Source organism: Rosa rugosa, chromosome 4 (assembly GCF_958449725.1).
Source record: "Rosa rugosa chromosome 4, drRosRugo1.1, whole genome shotgun sequence".
In the NCBI taxonomy this organism is placed as follows: Eukaryota; Viridiplantae; Streptophyta; class Magnoliopsida; order Rosales; family Rosaceae; genus Rosa; species Rosa rugosa.
Window position 1 is genome coordinate 38,188,918 of NC_084823.1, and position 22,556 is coordinate 38,211,473.

Below are 22,556 nucleotides of genomic sequence, written 5' to 3' on the forward strand. Positions count from 1 at the left end.
TTACTGGGAGTTACTCAGATCGAATCAGACAATGAGCCTTATATCATTGGAAAGCTACGGATGTCAACTTTCTGTAGAATTTTACGGATCTCGATTTCGATTCTTCTAGAGCAAGTTATGATTATTTGAGTGAAGATAGGTCGAACAGGAAATCTGCTCGGGAATTTACAACCATTCGTGGAGAACTCAAGTTCCGTGGCACAAGATCATCAATCCTAATGTTTCAAGGAAGTTAATTCAGATGAGGATTCAATGATGAACTTATTCCTACTTCTACAAGAGATATTTCAAGGTTTTCCCATTCCAAATGAAGAAAGGAATCTAAATCCAAGTTTTACAAGGAAACATGAAGCCAAAGATGAGCAGAAATCTTCCCTATATAAGGGAGCACGAATTTACATGAGAGGAGAGTCTCGGAGCACAATGTAGACGCCTAAGGAGCGGAGACGACTCATCCATCTTTCCTTTCTTTTCCCCTTCCATTCTTTTTATGTTTTTCCTATATTTTACTTAGTTATATTTTGCTAAACCTTTTCTAGGGTTAGGATGATGCCCAATCATGATTGTTTATGTACTTTGATGTTTTATTGATGGATTTATAATTTCTTTATGATGAATGCTTAATCACTATTTGAATTGATGCTTTATGTTTAAGTTCTTTGATTGATCACCTTAGGGCTTTGCATATAGTAATTGGAAGATAAATTTGAAGCAGAGATGCAATATAATTTGATTAGCTTCTTGTGATTAAGTGTGGTAAATTACATTATTACTTGAGAAAGACTAATGGTTTGCTTGATTCCCTTGTTTTCTAAAGCGTAATGAGTCTTGCATGTTAAATTTATACCTGAGAAGGATAAACTGCATAGTTAGGATATAAGATCTTTACCCGAGAGGGAGAGCATCATACACTTAAGGAAAACTATGGTCTAGAGTACCTGAGAAGGACTTAGATACGGGAATTATCATCTAGAGAAACACAAGAATCCGTTAATTGCATTGAAACATAAATAAGATTGTTAGTGGTTGATTTCGAAACCCTATGTATTATCATTATTTGTTTGTTTGTTTGTTTAATTTTCAAATTATTTGTTTATTAAAAAATCCAAAACCATATCTTCTTTAGTTTGATTGCTTATGTGTTTTTGTGTTTGGATTAATTAGGTTAGGATTTAAATTGATTATCAATCCTCAGTTGGAACGACCTCGTACTTGCACACTATACTAACGACGATTCGTGCGCTTGCGAGTTTTAATTAAAATTTCACAACAGCAGGTTCATTCACTACCTAGTTTCTCTCACCATGGTTCGCACCAAAATAACCACTCGCCTAGGAGGACATCGCCGCCTGCCACCTCCAGAGGAAGGCCGTCAGGCAGCTGCCAGAGCCGGCATCCTCCATCCCGGCATGCAACGTGAACGCAGTCGAAGCCCCCCTCTTCGCTCCTTCTCCTCTGATGCCTCCTCTGCTATTCCTCCTCCACCTGTCTCTCTGGATAGTCTCCGTGACCAGATCATGGTGGCTGACTGGCGAATTGTCTGCCTTACTACAGACATGGACGACATGCATTCGCTTCTAGTTCGTACTCGTCATGCTCTGACCACCCTCACACAGGAGATCCGGAACATGCAGCGTCACCCTCCCGGGTTTGACGCTCCCCGTCCATCCAACGTAAGGCCGGAACCTGTTGCACCTGAGGAGAGCTCGGATTCTATGGATGACGAGGAGTTTCTAGACAACGTCACCAGGCTTTGTGAGGAATTTGACGTGCCTTCCCATTCAAAGGGGGAGAAGTAAACTCTTTAAATTTTTCTGCTATTTATGCTTTCTGCAGTTTATTTTCTATCAAACAATGTTTAATTTTTTGTTGGTTTGTAAGTGCATAAGCACAGACTATTTGTTGTTGGATGATTACTATTATTTAATATGGTTTTATTTTGGCAACTTGGATCAGGAAAAGGATGGAAACTGATTCCTTAATCCAAGTAGCACTCCTTGTGTTTCTCTGTGAAAACTAACATGCAGGACAAAGATATGGAAAAATCATGTGTTGAATGGGAAAGCCCAAAGGGGGAGATTGTAAGTATATTGGCCCATTGCCATTCAACAAATGATTTCCCATTACAACAAGGAAACCGGAGCCTCAAGAAAAACAAAGAGAAAGATCACAAGATCGGGTCTTGAAGAAAAGATCAAGCCAAATCGAGTCACTGATCTTGAGTTTAATGTGTATACATTCCATATTAGTTGGTATAATTCTAAATTGATATGCATATCGTTGTATTAAATCAATAATCTCTTATGCATTAAAGTGGTTTTAACATGCATATCAATTTGAGGTCTTGTTTAGGAAATTGTCGATTGCATATTCAAAAAACTGTTTTAAACCTTTCCTTGTTTTTCTTAATCAATTATTAAAGAAAAGATTTGATTGAGGGGGAGTTTTTCTCTTTTATAAAAAGGTTTCAAAACTAAAGTTTTGGACAGGGTTTTTGAGGGTAGAAATTGTTTTCGATTAAACTACTTGGTTTGTTCTAATTGTTTTCGAAAAACCCACCTTACTTGTTTCATGTGTGATTTTGCATAATTCATTCTCAAGATCAGCGATTCATTTGAGTGAAAGGAAGATCGAAGATTGATTGCCTAGAATGTTGAATTAAGAGTTAGAACGGTTGTAAAACAAGTTAGCATTTGTTGCTAAGAGAAAGTGTTTGTTATGAACAACACTACTTGTGTTCTGTAAACTCTTGTGTTTATTATTGGATTATTCTTCTCGTGTTGGCTACGTGAAAAGCCACGCAGTGAAGTTTCCTCAGTGGAGAGGTTTACACTGCGTTAGCAAATCTTCGTGTCGTGTATCGTATTTTCTTTAGTTAAATTCATAGAGATAAAATATTGTTTCATTACTTGTTCCATCTAGTATTTTCACAAATAAAATAACAAATTAAAGTACAAAGAGCTCAAAGATATCCTTAAACGAAGGATCATGGTCATGAGCATTAACCAAAAATTCCAGCTTAGAAAAATGATAGTGTAAAAATAAATGGTCAATAGATTCAGAATCATTAGGACAAACAGGACAAGATCTATCAATATTCAGGTTTGTATGAATATTGTCTTTGGAGTTTGATAATGAGTCTTTTCCTTATCAGCTGCCAACTGAAAATCTTAATTTTAGGAGGTAACTGACGTTTCCACATTTTAGAAAGGAGCTTTGATATAGAATGAGCAATATTTTGTGCTTTGATATAGAATGAGTAATAATAGAGAACTTACCATTCATAGAGGGTCCCCAAACATACTCATTGGAACATTAGTGTAAGGAATTGGAGGCTATAATTTTCTTAATTACTTCAGAAGGAAGAACGTATAGGCTTTTTTTTTTTTTTAATGTTTGAAAAACAAACGAGAACTAGAAAACAAAATCTCGAGCCACACCCCCTCCCAATTGATACAAGTGGAGCGCTGGGGACACAGAAAGGGGCAAACAGAAAAACCAGACAGAAGGATTATGAGAAGTATGCACTGCCGATGCTGAACGGTCCGCAACAAAATTAGCCTCGCGATAGACATGTCTGAAGATTACTGATTAATTGGAATTGTAGAGTAAGCACCTTAATGTCCTGTAATAATGTTTTAATTCGCCAAGGAGTCTGACAGCGGCTTTGAACACAGTCCATTAATAACTTGGAGTCCCCTTCCACAATAATACTAGGATGATGTTGAAGCAGGGCAGTATAGAGACCATCTCTAAGAGTTGTGGCTTCCGCTACAAGCACTGACGCATTTCCAATCTTTCTATTGGCTGCAAAAAGCGGGTTACCATCCTCATTACGAATAACAAAACCAATAGTAGCCAAACCATTCTTGACAGAACAGTCAAAATTCAGCTTCACTTGATCTGTGTTAGGGGGTTGCCACTTAAGATGAAAGTATTTCAAAATCTTTGGGTGAGAGAACCTGGGATTGGCCTTCAAATAACTGGAGCTCAAAGCATAAGCCTGAAACACACACGAAGAGCGATATAGAGATTCTTAAAGATTAATTTATTTCTGCTAACGTATAGAAAGTTTATCTTTATTCCAAGCACCATTTGAAATATAATCTGAAACCATGTCATTATTATTTATATTTATATTGGCATATGACTATTAGTATCATAAATGGAGATCTGCCGTAAATTGGAAAATAGTAAAATACAGAGAGGTTGACTAAATAAGTGGACAAAATTGATTGGCTAAGAGTCACACAACGGCATGTATTTACAAAGTTGCCATTACCCGCCACTCCCTCGCTTTAACTGCAGGTACCCACCTTCTTCTTCTTCTTCAATCACTCATTCAAGATTGAAATTTTGCCTTAAAAGCTTGAAACTTTATCTCTCTAGAATTCGATTTCGATGGAGGGTCTGATCAAGGGTCTGATCGACGTGGCACTCGGACACGGCGATAACAAGGAGGAAGACTCCGCTGCCGGCGACCGCGATCAGCGCTCCAGATCCACTTGGTCGGAGGTCAGCATCACTCAATGAAGCTTAATTGGAATTCTTTAGATCTTCAAAGGACTTTGCTTTTCTGATAAAAGTTGCTAAAATGCGCAGGTGGTGTCTGGGGAGCAGGATAACGACAGTGATCGCCCTCATGGGTACAACCAGAGCCACTGGAATAATAGACAGGTTTGGATAATTTGATTCAATTGGGTCTTTTTTTATTGGTTTTGTTTAGTATGACAGTGGTGCTTTGTGAATTTGCAGGAAGAGAGTAACTTGGGGCGTCAAGAGTGGGACAATGTGAGTTCGGAACCTCCAAGGCGACCCCAGAGGGTACAATTTCTATGTGTATTTTTAGTTATTACTACTTCTTTGTGTGAATTTTAAGTATGCTGTGTTGTTTATATGGTGGATTGGTTGATTTGAGGACCATTGTTGAATCTGAAAACCCCATTTTCTACAAAGTGGTTTAGAGTGAAAGTATGTGAATTTTGAAGTTGATAAGAGTATGATAATGTACAATATTGGCCATACCAATCATTGATTCTTCGATCTTTTAGTTTCTTTAACGATAATTTTTGTTAACTGCATTGTTTGATTATAAATTCTCTCTGAGTATTCCATTTTCTGATCCAAGTGTATCACTTGGTCATTGATGGAACATTTAGCTACAGAAATTCCCCACACTATTGTGTAGTCCATAACTGAGGCGTAAGGAAAAATAAACTTGTTGGTAACTGTAATGTAAAGCAGTCTTTGTGGTGGAAGCACTATTAGTTCGTTTATGCATTTAATGCTGCACTGCACTGCACAGTCACAGTCGCCATCAATGTTAATCCATAACTTCCTACAAATTTAATGATTTGGATTATCCTACTTGAGCAGTATTTGTTATGTTTTGTTTTTTTTTAATGTCATTTTTAGCTCTTAATAAGTTGATACTACATGTTCTCACCGGGATCAATGATACAGAGTACACATGAGAGATATGAGAACAATGAAGATGGTGGGCCAATTGGTTATAACCAAAACTACTCCAGCAGAAAGGTTTGTCTTGTTTGATCATCTGATTAGTTATAATTTGGTGGAATCCATTTCAAACTGTTTTGGTTTCTGTATATATTGAAGGAGGAAGGCGAAGAAGGAAATAATGATGGTTGGGAGACTGTCGGAAAGAAGCCTCCAAGGCAATCACACAAGGTTATTTACCTTCTGTTTATCTAGCATAAGAAAAGGCACCTAAAGATTTGAGTTCCGTTTATGTTATTGCTGCACAGCGTCAATTGTAAACTGTCAAAGAGCTGGTCTTGCTGTACGAGGGTTTCTTTAGTCAGTAGATTTTCTTCTTTACAAAAATTAGACCTGCAGCATTGAAAACTCTTTTTCTAGTATCTTTTCACTCTGCAAAACAATACTCTTAAAAAAAAAAAAAATAAATAAAATAAAATAACTTTAACTTATGAACTTGGGTCCGGAAAGGGCTTAGAACTACTAACTTCAGTAATTTGCACTTTTATTCAGTTGTACTTGTTACTAGAATATAAACTTGAATTATTGAATTATATAGTAATGATATAAATTTTAATTGCTTTCACAGTATTTGCTTGTTACCTTTTAAGTGTGCTATATCATACAACTCTGTTCTTTTTCCTACAGGTCTTGCTTTATTAGTTTTAAGTAAGAAGAAATAATTTTCTATTCTCACTTTGTAATGCACACAAAATGACAAATCCACACAGGTTCAGAAGGACCGGTGGCAGGGATATAAACGGCCTGCCAGTGAGCAACAATACTCTGATGAGGTTGAAGGAGGTGCTGGCATAGAACCTTCAGAAGACGAGCTTGCTGATCTGTCACAAGCTTGCAATAGATTCTGGGAACTTGATTCAAACCGTTTAGTGCCTGGAAAGGACTATGAAATTGACTGTGGTGAAGGGAAGAAGGTTTACCATAGGGGAGATTTAGCAGAAGGAAACTTATTTACCTGGCTGAGTGAAGATGTGTTCAGAAGGCCTACTTTTTCTCGTTTCTGTTCTCTTTTAGATAACTACAACCCAAATGAAGGCAGCAGAGAAGTCATCACATCTGAGGAGAAACAGGAGCAAGCTGCATTCATAGAAGAAATCAGCAGAACTGCTCCCATTAAATATCTGCACAGATATCTCTCACGCAAGGGCATTGTATCTGAGAACTATCAAGAGTTTAAAAGAACAATGACTGCTCTTTGGTTTGATCTTTATGGACGTGGTGGCACTTCTGGTTGTTCCTCTGCTTTTGAACATGTTTTTGTGGGAGAAATTAAGCAGCGTGGTGAAGAAGAGGTTTCTGGCTTCCACAATTGGATTCAGGTTGTGCTATAAAACTGATTCTTTGCTTATGGTACTTGTGTCTATGTATCTTATTATGTCAAGGTAACTTATTGATGACTTGTGCATCTGGTGTCGTTAGTTGATTTCTTTTATTTGCTCCCTTCTTTTATGGTTTAGTTGAGTTGAATTGGAAGTAAGCTAGGACAATGTATTAGCATATTCAGTGGATTTCCACATGGAATTTTATAGGATTCAATAATTTTAGACTGGTAGATTTTCATCCCAAGAAGACTTAACAAAAATGAAAAGGAGTATCCATCTAGTAATCATTTTAAAGTCAGAACTGGTTGCAATTTCACCATAGGTAGTTAGTGATTTTCTGTTTATGGTATTTCTTTTCTGACTTTTTCTTTGATAGCTACGCGAACAAAATGATGCCATCATTATGGGTTTTCCCTTCATCTATTTTGTTCATGTGTAATAATTATTTTCTTCATTCTGATCTTCCGAAGTTCTTTGATGTGAATGCTAAGCATCTTTATGATTTGCTTTGCAGTTCTACCTTGAAGAAGCAAAAGGAACGGTTAACTATCAAGGTTATATATTCCCTCGTCGACGTGGGGAAATTGTAAGTTATTCTATCCTAGCTTCTGTCACTGTGATTGCCTGCAACATAGTAGAAACTTGAAACAAGATGTATTCCTATCACTCTTTCTGTTCATATATGGAGCTTCCGAATGTGTATTGATGGCCTGCACTAGTCATTTGGTTGTTCTAAAGAGAGCAGAAAGATAGTAAAATATGGATTTGGAGTCGGTGACTGTGTCTATTGTTAATAATAACACTCTAGATTTAATCTATTTTATTGATGGAGACTTTTAGCATATATTGACTACTCTGAAAGAAAATTGAAGCCTAGCTACGACACTAACTTCAGTTTCTGTTCAGTTTATGGTACCATTTTATTTGAAATAATGATGAACAATGCACCCTTCTTTTTAAGTACTCCGTAGTCTCATTGTGGGAATGATCACCAAGTATCATGTAATGGTATTATATATTTTTTCTCAACAGTCTGCATAATACTTGAATATGAGTCTTCCTTCTCTAACTTCGGCAAACTTTATCTGTACTAAATTGCAGCCAGACTGTGAAACCCAGTTGCTTACAATCCAGTTCGAATGGAATGGTGTCCTGAAAGCCGTATCAAGCACTTTAGTTGGGGTGAGCCCAGAATTTGAAGTTGCATTGTATACCTTGTGTTTCTACATGGGTGGAGAGGACAACCACATTCAGCTGGGTCCATACCCAGTTAACATCAAATGCTATCGCTTTGGAGATAGAATTGGATCTGTGTTTCCAATGGGAGAGTGATGAGTTCAGATTTTAGGGCTAAACAACTAATCTTGTTATAAGAGTTCATGAGTGTGTGAAATTATACTGTAACTCTGAATATACTGAAGGGCAGGACAGTCAAAATAACGAGTTCTGGAGTGGGTCACCATTATAATAAAATTATATCTATTGAAATCTGCTGAATTTCATGTCTGTCTTCATATAATTTACCATGATTCATTTGTGGATACACAGTATACAGCCTGATATGGATGCTGCATAGTTACCATGATTTTTATTGTTTCCCCTTCCAGCCAGTTGTTTCACATTCTTACACAACAGATGTATAGCTCCATTTCTGTTGGGGCATAAAAAATATAGTGGTTTCTTATGCGGCGAAGATCTGGGCTTTTTGCTGCCCCTCTCATCCTATCTAGGCTACAAAGAAATTGGTTACTTTTGCCGCAAGAAATTATCCGTGTCAAGCTTAATATTTACCATTTCATTACTGTTACTTTTGCCGCAAGAATTGATGCTTAATATTCAGTTCTTACAGACTCGATATGCAGTCCAAAAGATCACACCAAATATATATATATTTTTTTTTATTAAGTAAACAACTCATATATAAGAACTAGTCTATTGTAAGTCGAACTTACGACCTCTCACTCACAAAGAGGAGACTTATACCACTAGACCAAATGGTTTTGGGCCACACCAATATTTAGTTAGCAAAGCTCTCAAATATAAAATAAATTTTGTGTCGATGAAATATTGTCGGAAATAATTTTGGCCAACGAAGTTTCTTAGGCAAAGGTCTCAATGGTAAAAAGAACACTTTTGCCCGCAACTTAGTTGACGGTAAAGTTCTCCAAAACAATTTTTAAAGGAACTTTACCGGTGATGTATTTGTCGGCAAAGTCCTCCCACAAAATTTTTCATAATCCATATTGGTGCTTTTTTTTTTTTCTTAAGGGAATCTTGGTCCTTAGTTGCAAAAAGTTTCTTTGATTGGAATACATTCATCTACTATGCTATTTAATTTTTCATTTAAATTTTTTTATATCTACTAGCTAAAAAAAAAATCCTATTTACTAAAAGATTTGAAGGCTGGGATTGAAGCAATTCATGCGGGGATGCTAGTCGCTATACATCAACAATGGAGCGAAGTGGAGTTTGAAAGTGACTGTATGTTATGGTGTTAAATGCCCTTACCAGAGAAGATGAAGACTTGTTTGAGGTTGGTGTTAATAATTTTGAATAATTGTAAACGTTATATGCATGCTTTCAATTTTATTATTCTTATACATGTCTTCTGGGAAGTAAATGGGTGTCACTCATTGGCTTGCGCACCTTGCTAGTACATTCATTTTGGATGAATTTTGGGTGGAGGATTCTCCTGGTTCATAACTTATAATACAGTCAATAATTTGGAAATTTAACAGAGACATGTGAAAGGGATAGCTAGGTACAGAAGATTGTGTAAATGTTCCCTCCCCATTGCTAGGTCTCTCTATCAATAAAATATCAGTACCTTAAAAACAAATCCTCAATTCCAAATTTCCATGAAGAAATATCTTATTCTAGAAGATATTTTCAGAAAAATATCTAGTACTAAGATTTTTTTTTTGGGAATGCTAGTACTAAGGTCTTTGTATTATAGAGTTATAGCTGTACTTGACATTTTCAAGTTTTAGATCTTTGTATCTTCTAAACTCAAAAAGGCGCTTATTTGTCCTCCACGTACTATTTGTGACTATGTTCTATGGTTGTTGATGCATAATAACTATAAGATTTAAATCCTGCTTGATATGTGGATGCCATCTCACTAGGATTTAGGGACTCATCCTGCTTCATATCTAAAAGGATTAATAGAGTAATTAATGCAAAGCACTACTAAGATTATAGGTTTTCCAACTAGCATTCTTACGGTTGCTAAGAGAGCCTAAGTAGTAATTCAAAATTTAAATATCACGAGAAAGAAACAGAAGCTAAGGAACTAAGGAATTAATATGTTATTGAATTCTCTGCTTGGATTTTGTCTACATAGTAAGATTTGTTTTGAATTTGATCTTAGCAGGTGTGTTGTATATTGTACAATGAACTTTAAAACTTAATTTATAGAGTAATATGGTCAAATACAAATCACAATCATGAATTCATAACCTTTGGATTTGTAATACAGGACAATAAGTATTGAAAAAAAAAACCCTAACAAACAATAATTAAGTAAAAACCAGTCCAAGCAACAATTGGTAGCGAGGTTAATAACTTTTTTAATGAAACCTTTTCTTTCGTACTCATTTACATGATTAGCACACAACTACTTAAGTTACTGTAAGATCACGGTGTACAACAGTGATGGCTAAGATTTTCTCCTTCGTAATCAAGACTTTGGTCCGTTTAGTTTGTAGAATGAATTTTTTGGGAATGCAATTCCTATATTCCTTCTAGTAGATGGAAATGAAGGATTCTCATTAACGTTTGGGGATTTGCGGGGAATGGAAGTTAGAAAAGATTGTTACTCGATCTTGCTCCAATGTTGGTCTCTCTTAGAAGCATCAACAAGTCCTACTTGATGATGCTCGACCCTCGAATCCTTGGCATCTCAATTATCTGTTTTTGTTGTAGGAGAATTGTAATTGTGTGTTTATTATTGATAATATGAGCCCTTTATATAGGGAGTTACAAGGTACACAAAAGGGAATAGAATCCGAATACAATTGAATACCTAGAACACTTTCCTATTACAACTCTAAAACCTAGTTTGAGGAGGCACACATTATGTCGACATCTTTCAACACTCCCCCTTGTGCCGCTCAAACTTGGTGATGATGCTTTGATTGTTGTCTCGTTAAAAACCTTGCCAGGTAACAAAAACCCAGTGGGACAAAAATAACATTGGTCGAAGGACAAAAAGAGCACAACACGTCATTCACTCTTCGAGATCGAACATGTAGACATCATGCCTCCCCCTGATGTCGACATCTCGCCCTGATTGCTACAATCATGGGAGTTCGGATAACTTTCTCAATCTGAGGCTCTTCACTTGTTTCTCGAAGGTGGATTTTGGTAACGACTTAGTAAATAAGTCCGCTACATTATCCTCAGATCGGATTTGATTCACTTCAATCTTTAGAAGTGATCAATGTTGTTGCTGATTGTAAAAGAACTTAGGCAATATATGCTTGGTGTTGTTGCCCTTGATGAAACCTAATTTCATTTGCTCAATACAAGTTGCATTATCTTCATAAATACAAGTTCCTCGAATATGTCTAATCACATACCTTAGCCATATGCATTCTCGCACGGCTTCATGTAGAGCAATAATCTCTGCATGATTTGAGGAAGTAGCAACAAGGGTCTGTTTTGTAGACCTCCAAGATATCGCTGTGCTTCCCATGGTAAAGACATAACCCGTTTGGGAGCGACCTTTGTGAGGGTCAGAGAGATACCCTGCATCAGCAAAACCCATCAAGACATCGTTGTCATTTTGATGGAGGGAAGGTGGCGTTTTGCCTTGTGGAGTCCGATCCCACACTTCCGTTATTTCTTTTCTCTCTGTAGGGATAGAACAAGCCCATATCAATCGTACCTCTCAAGTATTGAAGGATTGTCTTTATGCCAATCCAATGGCGTTGCGTTGGCGCGGGGCTATATCTAGCCAACAAGTTCATAATAATTGAGGTGTCCAGTCTAGTATTATGCTAAGTACAATAATGCGTCTATTGTACATAAGTAAGCACTTCTGCTATTAACACGTCTTCGTCATCATCCCTGGGACGAAACGGATCCCTTTTAGGGCCAAGACTACGGACGACCATGGGAGTGCATCTTTGACTTTATCAAAATGCCTAAGCATCTATTGACACGGTATACAAAACCGTGTTCTCCCAAGGTCATTCCTCTCAAACTCGGATTTCAGGTGTTCAGCGGTTTTCCTTAACTCACAAGGGTTCCAATTATGTTTATCAACATAAACCGCGACAATTACAAATCCGGAACTTGTCATGGAAACGCGTGGGCATAGTTCATCATATCCCTTCCCAATCAAGTAGTCACTTTAGTGAGCGTTTCAACCTCGTTGCAAACGTACTCCGTGGTCTAGAGCCACTTGACTTGGGTAAATGAAGTTCACAAGAACCTTCATTATATTCCGTATCTAGATCCCTATAAAGATACGTAGTGACCACATTTGTAAGCTACATGTTCAGTTATTTGGAAACTACCAAACTGACAAGGTAGTGGAGTGCAATGACATCCATTACGAGAGAATATGTCTTCTCGTAGTCGATTCCAGGGCGTTGTGAGAAACCTTGTGCCATAAGGTGAGATTACCATCTCTTTTTCTCGTCAGCTATCTAACGAAGACCTATTAATGTCAACAGGTTTTATGTTAGGAGGTGTTGGCATCTCAGGCCCGAAATCCTTCATCTTCGTTAGTGAATCCAATTCAACCTGGATCGCATCTTTCCATTTAGGCCAATTTTCTCTATGTTGGCATTCTTCAACGGAGTAAGGTTCGATGTCATTGTTCTCAACAATTCCACATCCTCATGTACACTAGTGTAGTTCATAGAGATCTCTATATTCTCAGGAATTGGTTCTAACATTGAGGCGTCCCCCAACGATGTCTCTTGGACATAACCACAATCCAAAATATTCTCATGAGACGGATTTTGAGTATCAATGATCAATGGATCAAGTTGTGCCAAACTCGCTCTCTTCTTAGGGCGAAAATCCATCGAACCTATGGGTCTCCTACGCTCTCTAGCGGAACCCATGGCCTATGACGCCATTATGCCACCTTGTGGCGTCACCATCCCACCATCCATGGTGGTGGTGCCATACCCATCTTCTCTGGGTGGCACCATGTCCTCTTATGGGGACATCAATCCTTGCAGCAGGTTTATGTGATCTCGTCAATTTTAGGGGATCAAGATGAGACATAGTAGGGACAGACCACGACAATTCCTGTCATTCCTGTTGAACATTGACGTTCTAATCTCCCCCTAACGATGGGAAGACTGTCTCATCAAAGTGACAATTCGCAAGTCCAGCGAAATAGAGATCGCCTGTCAAGGGTTCTACGTAGCGGACTTATAGTTGGAGGCCTATGTCCAACACAAATATATATATGCATTCGTTGCAATGACTCATGTTGATGCGCTGTGGCGGCGCAATTGGCACATAAACCACACACTCAAATATGCATAAGTACGAGATATTAGACTTGAATCCAGTCACTAGCTGTAACACAAATAAAAGTTGAGTGACTGCTATGAGTCGTAGACGAATTAGCATAGCTGCATGCGATATTTGCATAACCCAAGCGGAAATATTGGTGCGCATTACCAAAGTCCGGGCTACCATCGTAGTCTTTTAATGGTGGCTTTTCCGCCAGACCTATTGGGTGTGTACATGGGAATATGATACTTGATATCAATACCCAATGATATGCAATAGTCATCGAAAATTTTCGTTGTAAACTCTCTAGCATTATCAAGTCAAATTGACTGAATGGGATGATCTGGGTAGTGAGCCCGTAGCCATATGTTATGTGCTAGGAGTGTAGTATAAGCAGCATTACGAGTGGATAATGGCACAACACGTGACCAGCGTGTTTGCGTATCAACCAACGCCATAAAACATCTATACGGTCCGCAAGTTGGTTGATCCAAACCACAGAATTCCCTTAGATTCTTTGTAAGAATGAAATTATTTCTTCAATCTCCTTTGCATAGGATGGTCTCAATCCTAAAGAACAGGCTTTACAGAACGAAACATGGGCCTTATAATCAACCAATGAAGGTTTTGGTTAAGCCACAATGTCAAAATGGACTTGAGAAGTAGAGAGAGGAGTTTATGGCGTCAATGCCATGTATTTGCCGCAGGGGGTAGGCGGCGCCGGCCATGTGTGGCCGGTCTTGCACAATCATGGCGCCATGAGGCACATGTGCAGCTCCTCGAACCAATTCTTGGTTCTTACTTTTCTTCGTTCTAAAAATGGATGTCTGTGTGAAGTCTTTTAATACACGGATCATCATGTCACGACTTGGGTGTACCAAACGGTCATGCCAAAGCCTATATGTGTCAGAATCCCATAAGTCGTCTCTCATGACATGGTTGGATTCAATAACTCGAATAGTGGTTGCATACAACCCACTAGAGCGACACATAAGTTTCTCTAATACTCGTTTATGTCCTTAGTTATTAGAGGTAATGCAAAGGAACTATGTCCATTCTCATAATGTGTTTCCACATGAAAACCATTAGCTCTTATGTAATAAAGTTCGAATTAAATAAGGTATGTCCAAGACATTAAGTAAAAGAATCGACACTTTATTAATAGCCAATGATTACATCAAAGTTTCCAAAGTCTAATCCATAATAAAAATCAAACTTAGACAAATCGTAGTCACTCAATCCGTTTGGTAACTCCAATCAAATATGACCAGGGAAGTAGAGAGAGATGTTGGTGGAGCGAGGCTCTCTTAAGTACCACATCTCAATTACTTTCCTAGACATCATACTTCATTGGATGCGCCACATGAGAAAGAGTTAATGCAATTGTCATTTATTGATTAAGGCATAATTGCCATTACATAATTCTTGGAAAAATAAAAGACTATTCGAAATAAAAATCTGCGGCATTTTGTCTTCATCGCCAGATTTAAAGTCTTTTTGAACTCGATGTCTTGATCACCATTGATCAAGTACTCCATAAAACATAATGTAGAGGATGCTATCTTGATTGAGGCGTATTGACGCAATATAAATGGTCCCTAGGACCATTGACGTTGGAATAGTGTTACCATGGCCAAAAGTGGTGCCATGGTCTCCAACCCCCAACCCTCAACGCCATGACTCCTTTGGTCATGTATTTGCCAACTTTGGTGATGACCTTCATGAGCATGTTGATCATATCATCCATGGCGACTTCTTCTAGCCATTGAACGATGCTCATGGTAGCCATCTTGAGGCTTACCATATTTTGCATTCACAAAGTTCGTGGCTGTGCCTTTCAACACATGCCATAGCTCCAATTAGCTGATGGAAATTTGTGATCCGTCTTGCGTTTACATGAGTCAGGAATAAATCAGAGGACCTCATAGCATAGACAGGGAAGGTGTTGAGGGTTTTCTCAATCAATTGTTCTTCTGTGATAGTTTTTCACAGGCATGCATCAATGTCTGATGCGGAGAGCTTCCAAACAATATTCCATAACTTTGTCAAAGTTAGAGAAGCAGAGATAATTCCATCATGCTTCTAAGTTCGGAAAATTGTGAATATTGTTAAAATATTCACGAAGCGCTACCCAAAGGTTTCTAGCGCTATCCTCATTCATGTACTCAAACTGGAGTGTCATCCCCATGTGGCGCTTCATCAGGGTAAGTGCCCTGGAATTATCTATCTCAGTTTGTGAGTCTTGAGCGGTTCCTTTAGAACAGGGCTCTTGGAGTGTAGGCAATAAATATCTCATGCCCGTAGAATCCAATGGAGTAAAATCGAGCTCTTTCAAGTTTGATATCCAAAAAGGAGAAACAAGAACGGATTAGTTTCGGAGTCAATGCTTCCACGAAAACTAATATTAAGATTTCCGAGCCTTAATGCTACCAAGAAATCGATTTCCAAGAAATTTGGATTAGACCGAAACAATGATGTTTTAATATGGTCACAATTTGATGCTTACGGACGCTCTTAGTCCAAGCATTATGAACACTCTTAGTTCATACGAACGCTCTTAGTTCGTTAAGCGTGAATCCCCACAATTCCGCTTATTAAATACTCAAAACCACACATGTTCATATATTCTTATATTCCAAAATTCTACAGAAAATAAGAGAATTTAAAATACATGAAAGCAGCAACTTTAATTACAAAAACTTACGTGATGGTTCTGGGCTTGAGAACACGCGCGTGTTGGAGCAGGCGTGTTGGGGCAGCAGCAGCAGCAACAAGTGGCAGCAGTTTGGACAGCAGCAAGCAGCAGGTTCGGCAGCAGTTTGGACAGCAGTGGGGAGGCTGTAGGAGGTTGCGGTAGGAGGCAGGGGCAGCAGGGGCTGCGGTTAGGGCTGCAGGAGAGTTTTCGGCAATTTTGGTGATTTAGGGTTTTTTTTGTGTGGGCAAGGGAGGGCTGCGGCAGATTTTTATGAGAGAGAGTTTTTAGGGTTTTTTCTTTAGGCTAGGGTTAGAACTCGTGCTGATAACGTGTTGTAGGAGAATTGTAATTGTGTGTTTATTATTGATAATATGAGCCCTTTATATAGGGAGTTACAAGGTACACAAAAGGGAATAGAATCCGAATACAATTGAATACCTAGAATACTTTCCTATTACAACTCTAAACCCTAATTTGAGGAGGCACATATTATGTCGACATCCTTCAACAGTTTTTCTTTTGTTGGTTAATGAGTAAAGGAAAGCTAACAATTGGTTTGCCACATCTGTTACACGTCAACAATATGCAATTGATAATGAGAAATTGGTTTGGTGCCACACAAATTAAGCAAAGCAAAGAGCCAGTTTGCGAGGGAAATATAAACATCAGAAATGGAGAACCACATGTGGGGGGCCAGTGTACAAGCTTCAAGCTTTGCAATATTATGAAGCATCAAACTCAGGGGGGGCCAGTACACATTTGCACTACTAGCCACCATCGATGAAGACAATCATAGCTCCATTGTGTAGTACCAAGTGTGAAACACACCAAGCCAATGGGGTCCTTAATATTCCATCTACTTGTTTTGTCATAGTTACCTACACGACCTAATTTCATTGCATTGGGAGGATATATATGTTACGTTTGTCAATGAAATTAGGTAGTCTTGGTAGGAGAATATGTTTTATTTCTGTACAACACAATGTACTCAAATGCTAGAGTTTGAATCTCTTTTCCCTTTGCTTTAGTTTCGTTTGTACAAGGAAACCAAAAAAAAAAATGATCCCAGTATCCCATTATGTCTTCTAAATTGGAGGAGCATTTTTTTGGGCATGAATGTGAAGAAACTTTGGCGGACAAGCAAGAAATGAAATGATAAAAAGGTGAACCCACTTGTTAATTACCATCTGATCTCCCTGTCTTATAATTCAAATTCAAAATGTTTTAACAATTCTTACATTTGGTTTTGAATTCAATTTCTCAATCAGTTCTCTCTCAAACATAGTTGTTAACAAGTCCTTTTCCCTTTCTTTTTGAGAGAAAGGAGGAGAGAGTGAAAACGTTGAAGGGGGTAAGGTTTCATAACCTCCACAAAAGTAGTAATGGTAGACCTAACGAGTACACGGCCCTCAAGGAAAGTATCAACATCAAGATCCCGGGAGATATTCGAATTAATCTCTTTTTTCTTAGCTAGCAAGAATCGACCAAACTTAGACGAACGGGACCGACTTCAAAAACTCATGCATACTTAAACTGTCCTTAGCAATGCATTTCACTGTCCTTGTCATCAACAGGAATCCTTGGCCTGAAGTTCTCATCATTAGCTTGGTTTCAGAACTGTAGTGGGAATAAGGAAAGTATAGCTAGACATACATATTTAGCTTTTGATCCTATACAATACAAAACCGGCCCAATATACCAAAAATTCTTGGAGATGAAACAGTCATACGCACATAGCTCATTTTCATATCTAGTCATCACGCGGTTGCTAACTTGCTGACAATGTGATTGAGATGGGGCACAATTACACATCACCTGCTCGCTGGTGGTCCGATTGCAAGAGGGAGGCGTGGGCAACTAAAGCTTTTCCGAAAGAATGCAATCTGGAGGGAATCAGTCAATTAGAGAAATATGCAACAAAAATATTGAAAAATGAAAGAAATGCCAAATGACCGAAGAGGGTTGAGTTTGAATGGGGAATAAGAGAGAGAGACTCCAAGAGAATGAGAAACGAAAGAAGGACTTTGTTACAACCACACGCTATTCCCCCCAAAGGAGAAGAACTTCTTATCCTAAACCAATTCAACCCAAGAAAATTTCCCAAGTCTGAGATATTTTGTGATCCACAAAAATATTTGCAGTGTGTAGGAGAGAACTTGGACCAAAGAGACCCTAGCTAATTTGTGGGGTTTGCTACACTGTGACAAACAAAACCACCCAATAATTATCACAACAAGTGATATGTAGTATATTTTCTTGGTCTTTGTTTTAACTTCACCTAACAAAAATGCTGATTTCAGGGATAGATTAATTGTTATGGCTCAGTAACTTTCTCTCGTGTTCCAGCTAATAAATAAACATTTCACAAAGAAGAACCTCATTCTGCAAAGCAAGATAAACCTAGCTAGAATGCATTATACCATGCATATCTTTTGCAAAATTCTGAGAACAAAGGTTGAAGATAATTTGCCTAGCTAGAACATGAAAACCCAGATTTTGTTCGAAATATATTTCTGGATAAAATCATAATAAGCAGGAGTTGGTTAATGACTGTATCCATCCAAACAATAACTTCCATTCAATTGCTCGACAAGGTTTTACGGATGAGTGACTAGGCTTAAAAAAAAAAAAAAAAAAAAAAAAAAAAAAAAACTTGGAATATGACAGATGCAAATAACAGGTGTATTGTTGAAAATATCAGAAAGAGTATGATTCATCAGCTCAAGATATTTCATCAAGCATCTGAATATCCGGCTTAAGATGCATGCCTGTCTGTTACAGCTTCAACCGTCGAGCTTTCTAAAATATCTAAGTTCTCTATTCTATTCAAAAATAGGTTAAGAGATTAATATATGACTAAATTTTCTACTTAGTAACGTTATAGTTTTCTCAGAGGTCACCTGTATGTCCCTTAAAAATTTGAAATTTTTTTCCGCTAAGATTCAAATGTTATGCTGATGCAGAATATTGAGAAGAATGGAAGAGGTGTAGCCACGTATGCAGTGAACATGTCTTAGAAAAGTGAGGCTGACTAATTTTGATCTTTTGCACTTTTTCACTTTTAAACAAGAGCCCACCAACATTGTCTCCTTCAAACACTGCTTAAACAGGGAATCTATTTTTATAAATAGGCACACAACCCTTCACCATTCTCATCACTTTCTCTCTCTTCTCTTCCAAACTCGCAGAAAATTAAATGACGTTAACGCTTCGTTCTTCAACGTCTTTCATTAATCTTAAAGAGTACTCCAAAAGCCTGAAGAGCTCCGATGAGTCCTCCGGTGTAGTTTGCTTTGCGCAAATCAAGCCATCATGCCGCATCCGGGCAAAGAGTTCCCTGCAAGAAGCACAGCTCTTCCAGGAAAGAATCAGGGTGAGCACCACCACTGATGATCTCCCGAGGGAGTTGCTTCACGCACTCCCAAATATAGCTCATACCAGCAATAACAACGACTCCAAGAAGGTGCCTGTGTATGTGATGCTTCCACTAGACACAGTGACGCATGGAGGGCATTTGAACAAGCCAAGAGCAATGAATGTGAGTTTGATGGCTTTGAAGAATGCAGGAGTAGAAGGAGTTATGGTGGATGCTTGGTGGGGATTGGTCGAGAAAGACGGACCTTCCAAGTACAACTGGGAAGGGTATGCTGAGCTTGTGAACTTGGTCCAAAAGCATGGCTTGAAGATTCAAGTTGTCATGTCTTTCCATCAGTGTGGAGGAAATGTTGGAGACTCATGCAGGTATATGACATGTTTAAACTTAATATAGTGGTTCGGGATATAGATCAAGAAGTAATTAGGAGTAGAAAGAAATTATGTGTAGTTTTATGAGCTGATTTACTTGCTAAACAATCATTTTTTTTTTTTTTTTTAATTTTCAGTATTCCACTGCCTCCATGGGTGCTTGAAGAGATAAGCAAGAACCCTGACCTTGTGTACACAGACAAATCTGGCAGAAGGAATCCTGAGTACATATCCTTGGGCTGTGATTCATTGCCTGTTCTCGGAGGAAGAACGCCCATCCAGGTTTACACCGACTACATGAAGAGCTTCCATGACAGATTCAGAGATTACTTGGGAGACGTTATTGTGGTAAGATACTTGCAACAAACATGTTAACTCCAATTGATGTGCTAAACAATTAAACACATATATTTGCAAGTGTTCCCAGAAAGAAACTATTAAACAGAGCAAACTAATTAAGACAACTTGGTAGTAAATCAATCAATATTAATTTTTTACTCTTAATATAAAGTTGAGTTTATAAGGAACTTGTTTTTAAAAGGTTAGACTCAATTTCAACTATTTCTGCAGGAAATTCAAGTCGGTATGGGTCCTTGTGGTGAACTCAGATATCCTGCTTATCCAGAGAGCAATGGAACATGGAAGTTTCCCGGAATTGGAGAATTTCAATGCTATGACAAGGTAACCATTGTAAATAAAAGGAGTTTTACTTTAATTTTAAATTATGCTACCAACAAAATGGCCCTAAATTGGATCATATCAAAATCGATCATAAAGGCACCTAAAAGATTGTAGAGAATATTGGTATATATGTTATTTCTAAATAAAAAAAATTGGTATATATGTTATTTCTAAACAAGGTTTTTTTTTGTCACAGTACATGAAAGCTTCCCTGGAAGCATCAGCAGAGGCACAAGGAAAGAGAGATTGGGGAAGGACTGGACCCCATGATTCCGGCCAGTACAATCAGTTCCCTGAAGACACCGGATTTTTCAAAAGAGATGGAACCTGGAATACCGAGTATGGACAGTTCTTCCTCGAATGGTACTCAGAGAAGCTATTAAGGCATGGAGATAGACTCCTGGCAGCTGCAAAAGGAGTGTTCCAAGGAACTGGAGCTAAACTATCTGGAAAGGTAGCTGGGATTCATTGGCACTACAGAACAAGATCCCATGCTGCTGAATTAACAGCTGGCTACTATAATACTAGACTTAGAGATGGTTACATACCAACAGCAAAAATGTTCAGCAAACATGGGGTTGTATTAAACTTCACCTGCATGGAAATGAAAGATGGGGAACAGCCTGACAATGCAAATTGCTCTCCTGAGGGGTTAGTCCGGCAAGTAAAGATGGCAACCAAGAGTGCTGGAATTGAACTTGCAGGAGAGAATGCACTGGAGAGGTATGATTCCGGTGCATATGGACAAGTTTTGGCCACAAGCAGATCAGATTCCGGCAATGCGTTGAGTGCTTTCACATACCTAAGATTGAATAAGAGATTGTTCGAAGGGGACAACTGGCGGAACATGGTTGAATTTGTGAAAGGCATGGCTGAAGGTGGCCGGAATGAAAGGCTGTCAAAGTGCGACTCCACTGGCACTGACCTTTTTGTCCGTTTTATCAAAGAAAAGAATGTGCAGGAAGAAAAGGAAACTGTTCTTGTGTAGAAAATTTGCTTAAGTGCATCTTTATGTACAAACAGAGTATCTGAGTATAAAGTTAATTACTGTAATATAGCGAGAAAAAAAAAATAGGGAGAGAGTGAGGGATTAAAGGAGTACTTAATTATAAGCAAACCATACTTGGCATCAGATGCTGAGGCCTATGATGGTTAAACAATTCCCTGTATATGTCTCCATTACCTGAATGGTCAGTTGATGTTCATTCAAACCAGGTTTTCATCTAGTTTAGGGGATGTTCAGATGAGTCTTGAGAATAGTTGTCAATCTAGTCCCATGTGTCGAGTAATATGCATTCATGTTTCTTAGTGAAGCATCTACAACTTCCAATATATAATCACTAATCTCTATTTTCTTTGCTTATTGTTTCAATATAAGCTATAGTACTGGAAATGGAAGACTCATATTAAATCTTACAGCATTGGGATTTTACTCAAGTCTTGTAATTCTACCCCAAGTCCTCTGCTTTTGGCATTAACAGTGAAAGAAACCCTTTTAGTTTTGAATCAATTTTACATTCAGTTGCAACAAGAGCACACATTAAACCCAACCAAGCACACCCAATTAAAATTCTTTAGTAAACAAATAACTATGTGAGTGAGTGAGAGAATGGAAGTACCCAATGAAGTCAGGAATGAGGTGGATCGGAATTGGGATTCTGGCGGCGAAGGTCTTGGATTAAGCTTCCAAGCTCTTTGCGAGCAGATTCACTTCCAAACATGAAGCCGTACCTGATTCACAAAATTATTTGTTAAAATTTGAAAAGAATGGAATTCCGGGAAGTGAGAGAGAAAGTAAGTAAGTACCAGCCGGAAACAGCAGAGAAGACTGTTGCCACTGCAATTGTCTGAACCAGACTGAAAGCTTTCTCCATTTTCATTTTCATGAATAGAGAGAAGGAGAGGTTTTACAAAACAAAATAACAAATACGGTAAGCGAGTTTTCTCAATTTTAGAAGAGAACTTAAGGGCTTTGGGCTCTAGTTTTTTTTTTTTTTTTAATATCACAAAAACCAGTATTCATTCAAAACGGAGAGAAACAAAGAATGATGGAACAAAACTGAGACTAGTCATATACGCATCCCCACATGATAAGCATCCCCAGCAATAGTCAT

General features: G+C 38.2%; 3 protein-coding genes across 3 annotated transcripts; 2 read left to right on the plus strand and 1 right to left on the minus strand.

The window, feature by feature from the left end:
• Positions 1-4,310: 4,310 nt before the first annotated feature.
• Positions 4,311-8,339, plus strand: LOC133746111 (uncharacterized). Its single transcript, XM_062174274.1, has 8 exons — positions 4,311-4,515; positions 4,603-4,677; positions 4,756-4,824; positions 5,464-5,538; positions 5,620-5,691; positions 6,231-6,839; positions 7,357-7,428; positions 7,944-8,339. Exons 1-8 carry the CDS (start codon positions 4,402-4,404, stop codon positions 8,172-8,174), a joined length of 1,317 nt encoding a protein of 438 aa, XP_062030258.1. The 5' UTR covers positions 4,311-4,401; the 3' UTR covers positions 8,175-8,339.
• A 9,182-nt stretch (positions 8,340-17,521) lies between these two features.
• LOC133743390 (uncharacterized) lies at positions 17,522-22,531 on the minus strand. Its single transcript, XM_062171315.1, has 3 exons — positions 22,249-22,531; positions 22,062-22,173; positions 17,522-17,900 (listed from the first exon to the last, which is right to left on the minus strand). The coding sequence occupies exons 1-2, from the start codon at positions 22,326-22,328 to the stop codon at positions 22,071-22,073; spliced, it is 183 nt and encodes a 60-aa protein (XP_062027299.1). The 5' UTR covers positions 22,329-22,531; the 3' UTR covers positions 17,522-17,900; positions 22,062-22,070.
• LOC133743387 (beta-amylase 3, chloroplastic) lies at positions 19,149-21,801 on the plus strand. The gene is made up of 4 exons (XM_062171310.1): positions 19,149-19,758; positions 19,899-20,109; positions 20,332-20,442; positions 20,639-21,801. The coding sequence occupies exons 1-4, from the start codon at positions 19,214-19,216 to the stop codon at positions 21,428-21,430; spliced, it is 1,659 nt and encodes a 552-aa protein (XP_062027294.1). The 5' UTR covers positions 19,149-19,213; the 3' UTR covers positions 21,431-21,801.
• Positions 22,532-22,556: the final 25 nt, after the last annotated feature.

What these genes read in the sequence shown, in the direction of transcription:
- LOC133743387 (XM_062171310.1), top strand. Translation starts at nt 19,214, where the DNA reads ATGACGTTAACGCTTCGTTCTTCAACGTCTTTCATTAATCTTAAAGAG. An exon ending in AATGTTGGAGACTCATGCAG is followed by an intron (nt 19,759 to 19,898) that starts GTATATGACATG and finishes TTTAATTTTCAG; the next exon opens with TATTCCACTGCCTCCATGGG. An exon ending in AATTTCAATGCTATGACAAG is followed by an intron (nt 20,443 to 20,638) that starts GTAACCATTGTA and finishes TTTTTGTCACAG; the next exon opens with TACATGAAAGCTTCCCTGGA.
- LOC133746111 (XM_062174274.1), top strand. Translation starts at nt 4,402, where the DNA reads ATGGAGGGTCTGATCAAGGGTCTGATCGACGTGGCACTCGGACACGGC. An exon ending in AAAACTACTCCAGCAGAAAG is followed by an intron (nt 5,539 to 5,619) that starts GTTTGTCTTGTT and finishes TATATATTGAAG; the next exon opens with GAGGAAGGCGAAGAAGGAAA. An exon ending in CTCCAAGGCAATCACACAAG is followed by an intron (nt 5,692 to 6,230) that starts GTTATTTACCTT and finishes AAATCCACACAG; the next exon opens with GTTCAGAAGGACCGGTGGCA.
- LOC133743390 (XM_062171315.1), bottom strand. Translation starts at nt 22,328, where the DNA reads ATGAAAATGAAAATGGAGAAAGCTTTCAGTCTGGTTCAGACAATTGCA. An exon ending in TTCTCTGCTGTTTCCGGCTG is followed by an intron (nt 22,174 to 22,248) that starts GTACTTACTTAC and finishes TTTGTGAATCAG; the next exon opens with GTACGGCTTCATGTTTGGAA.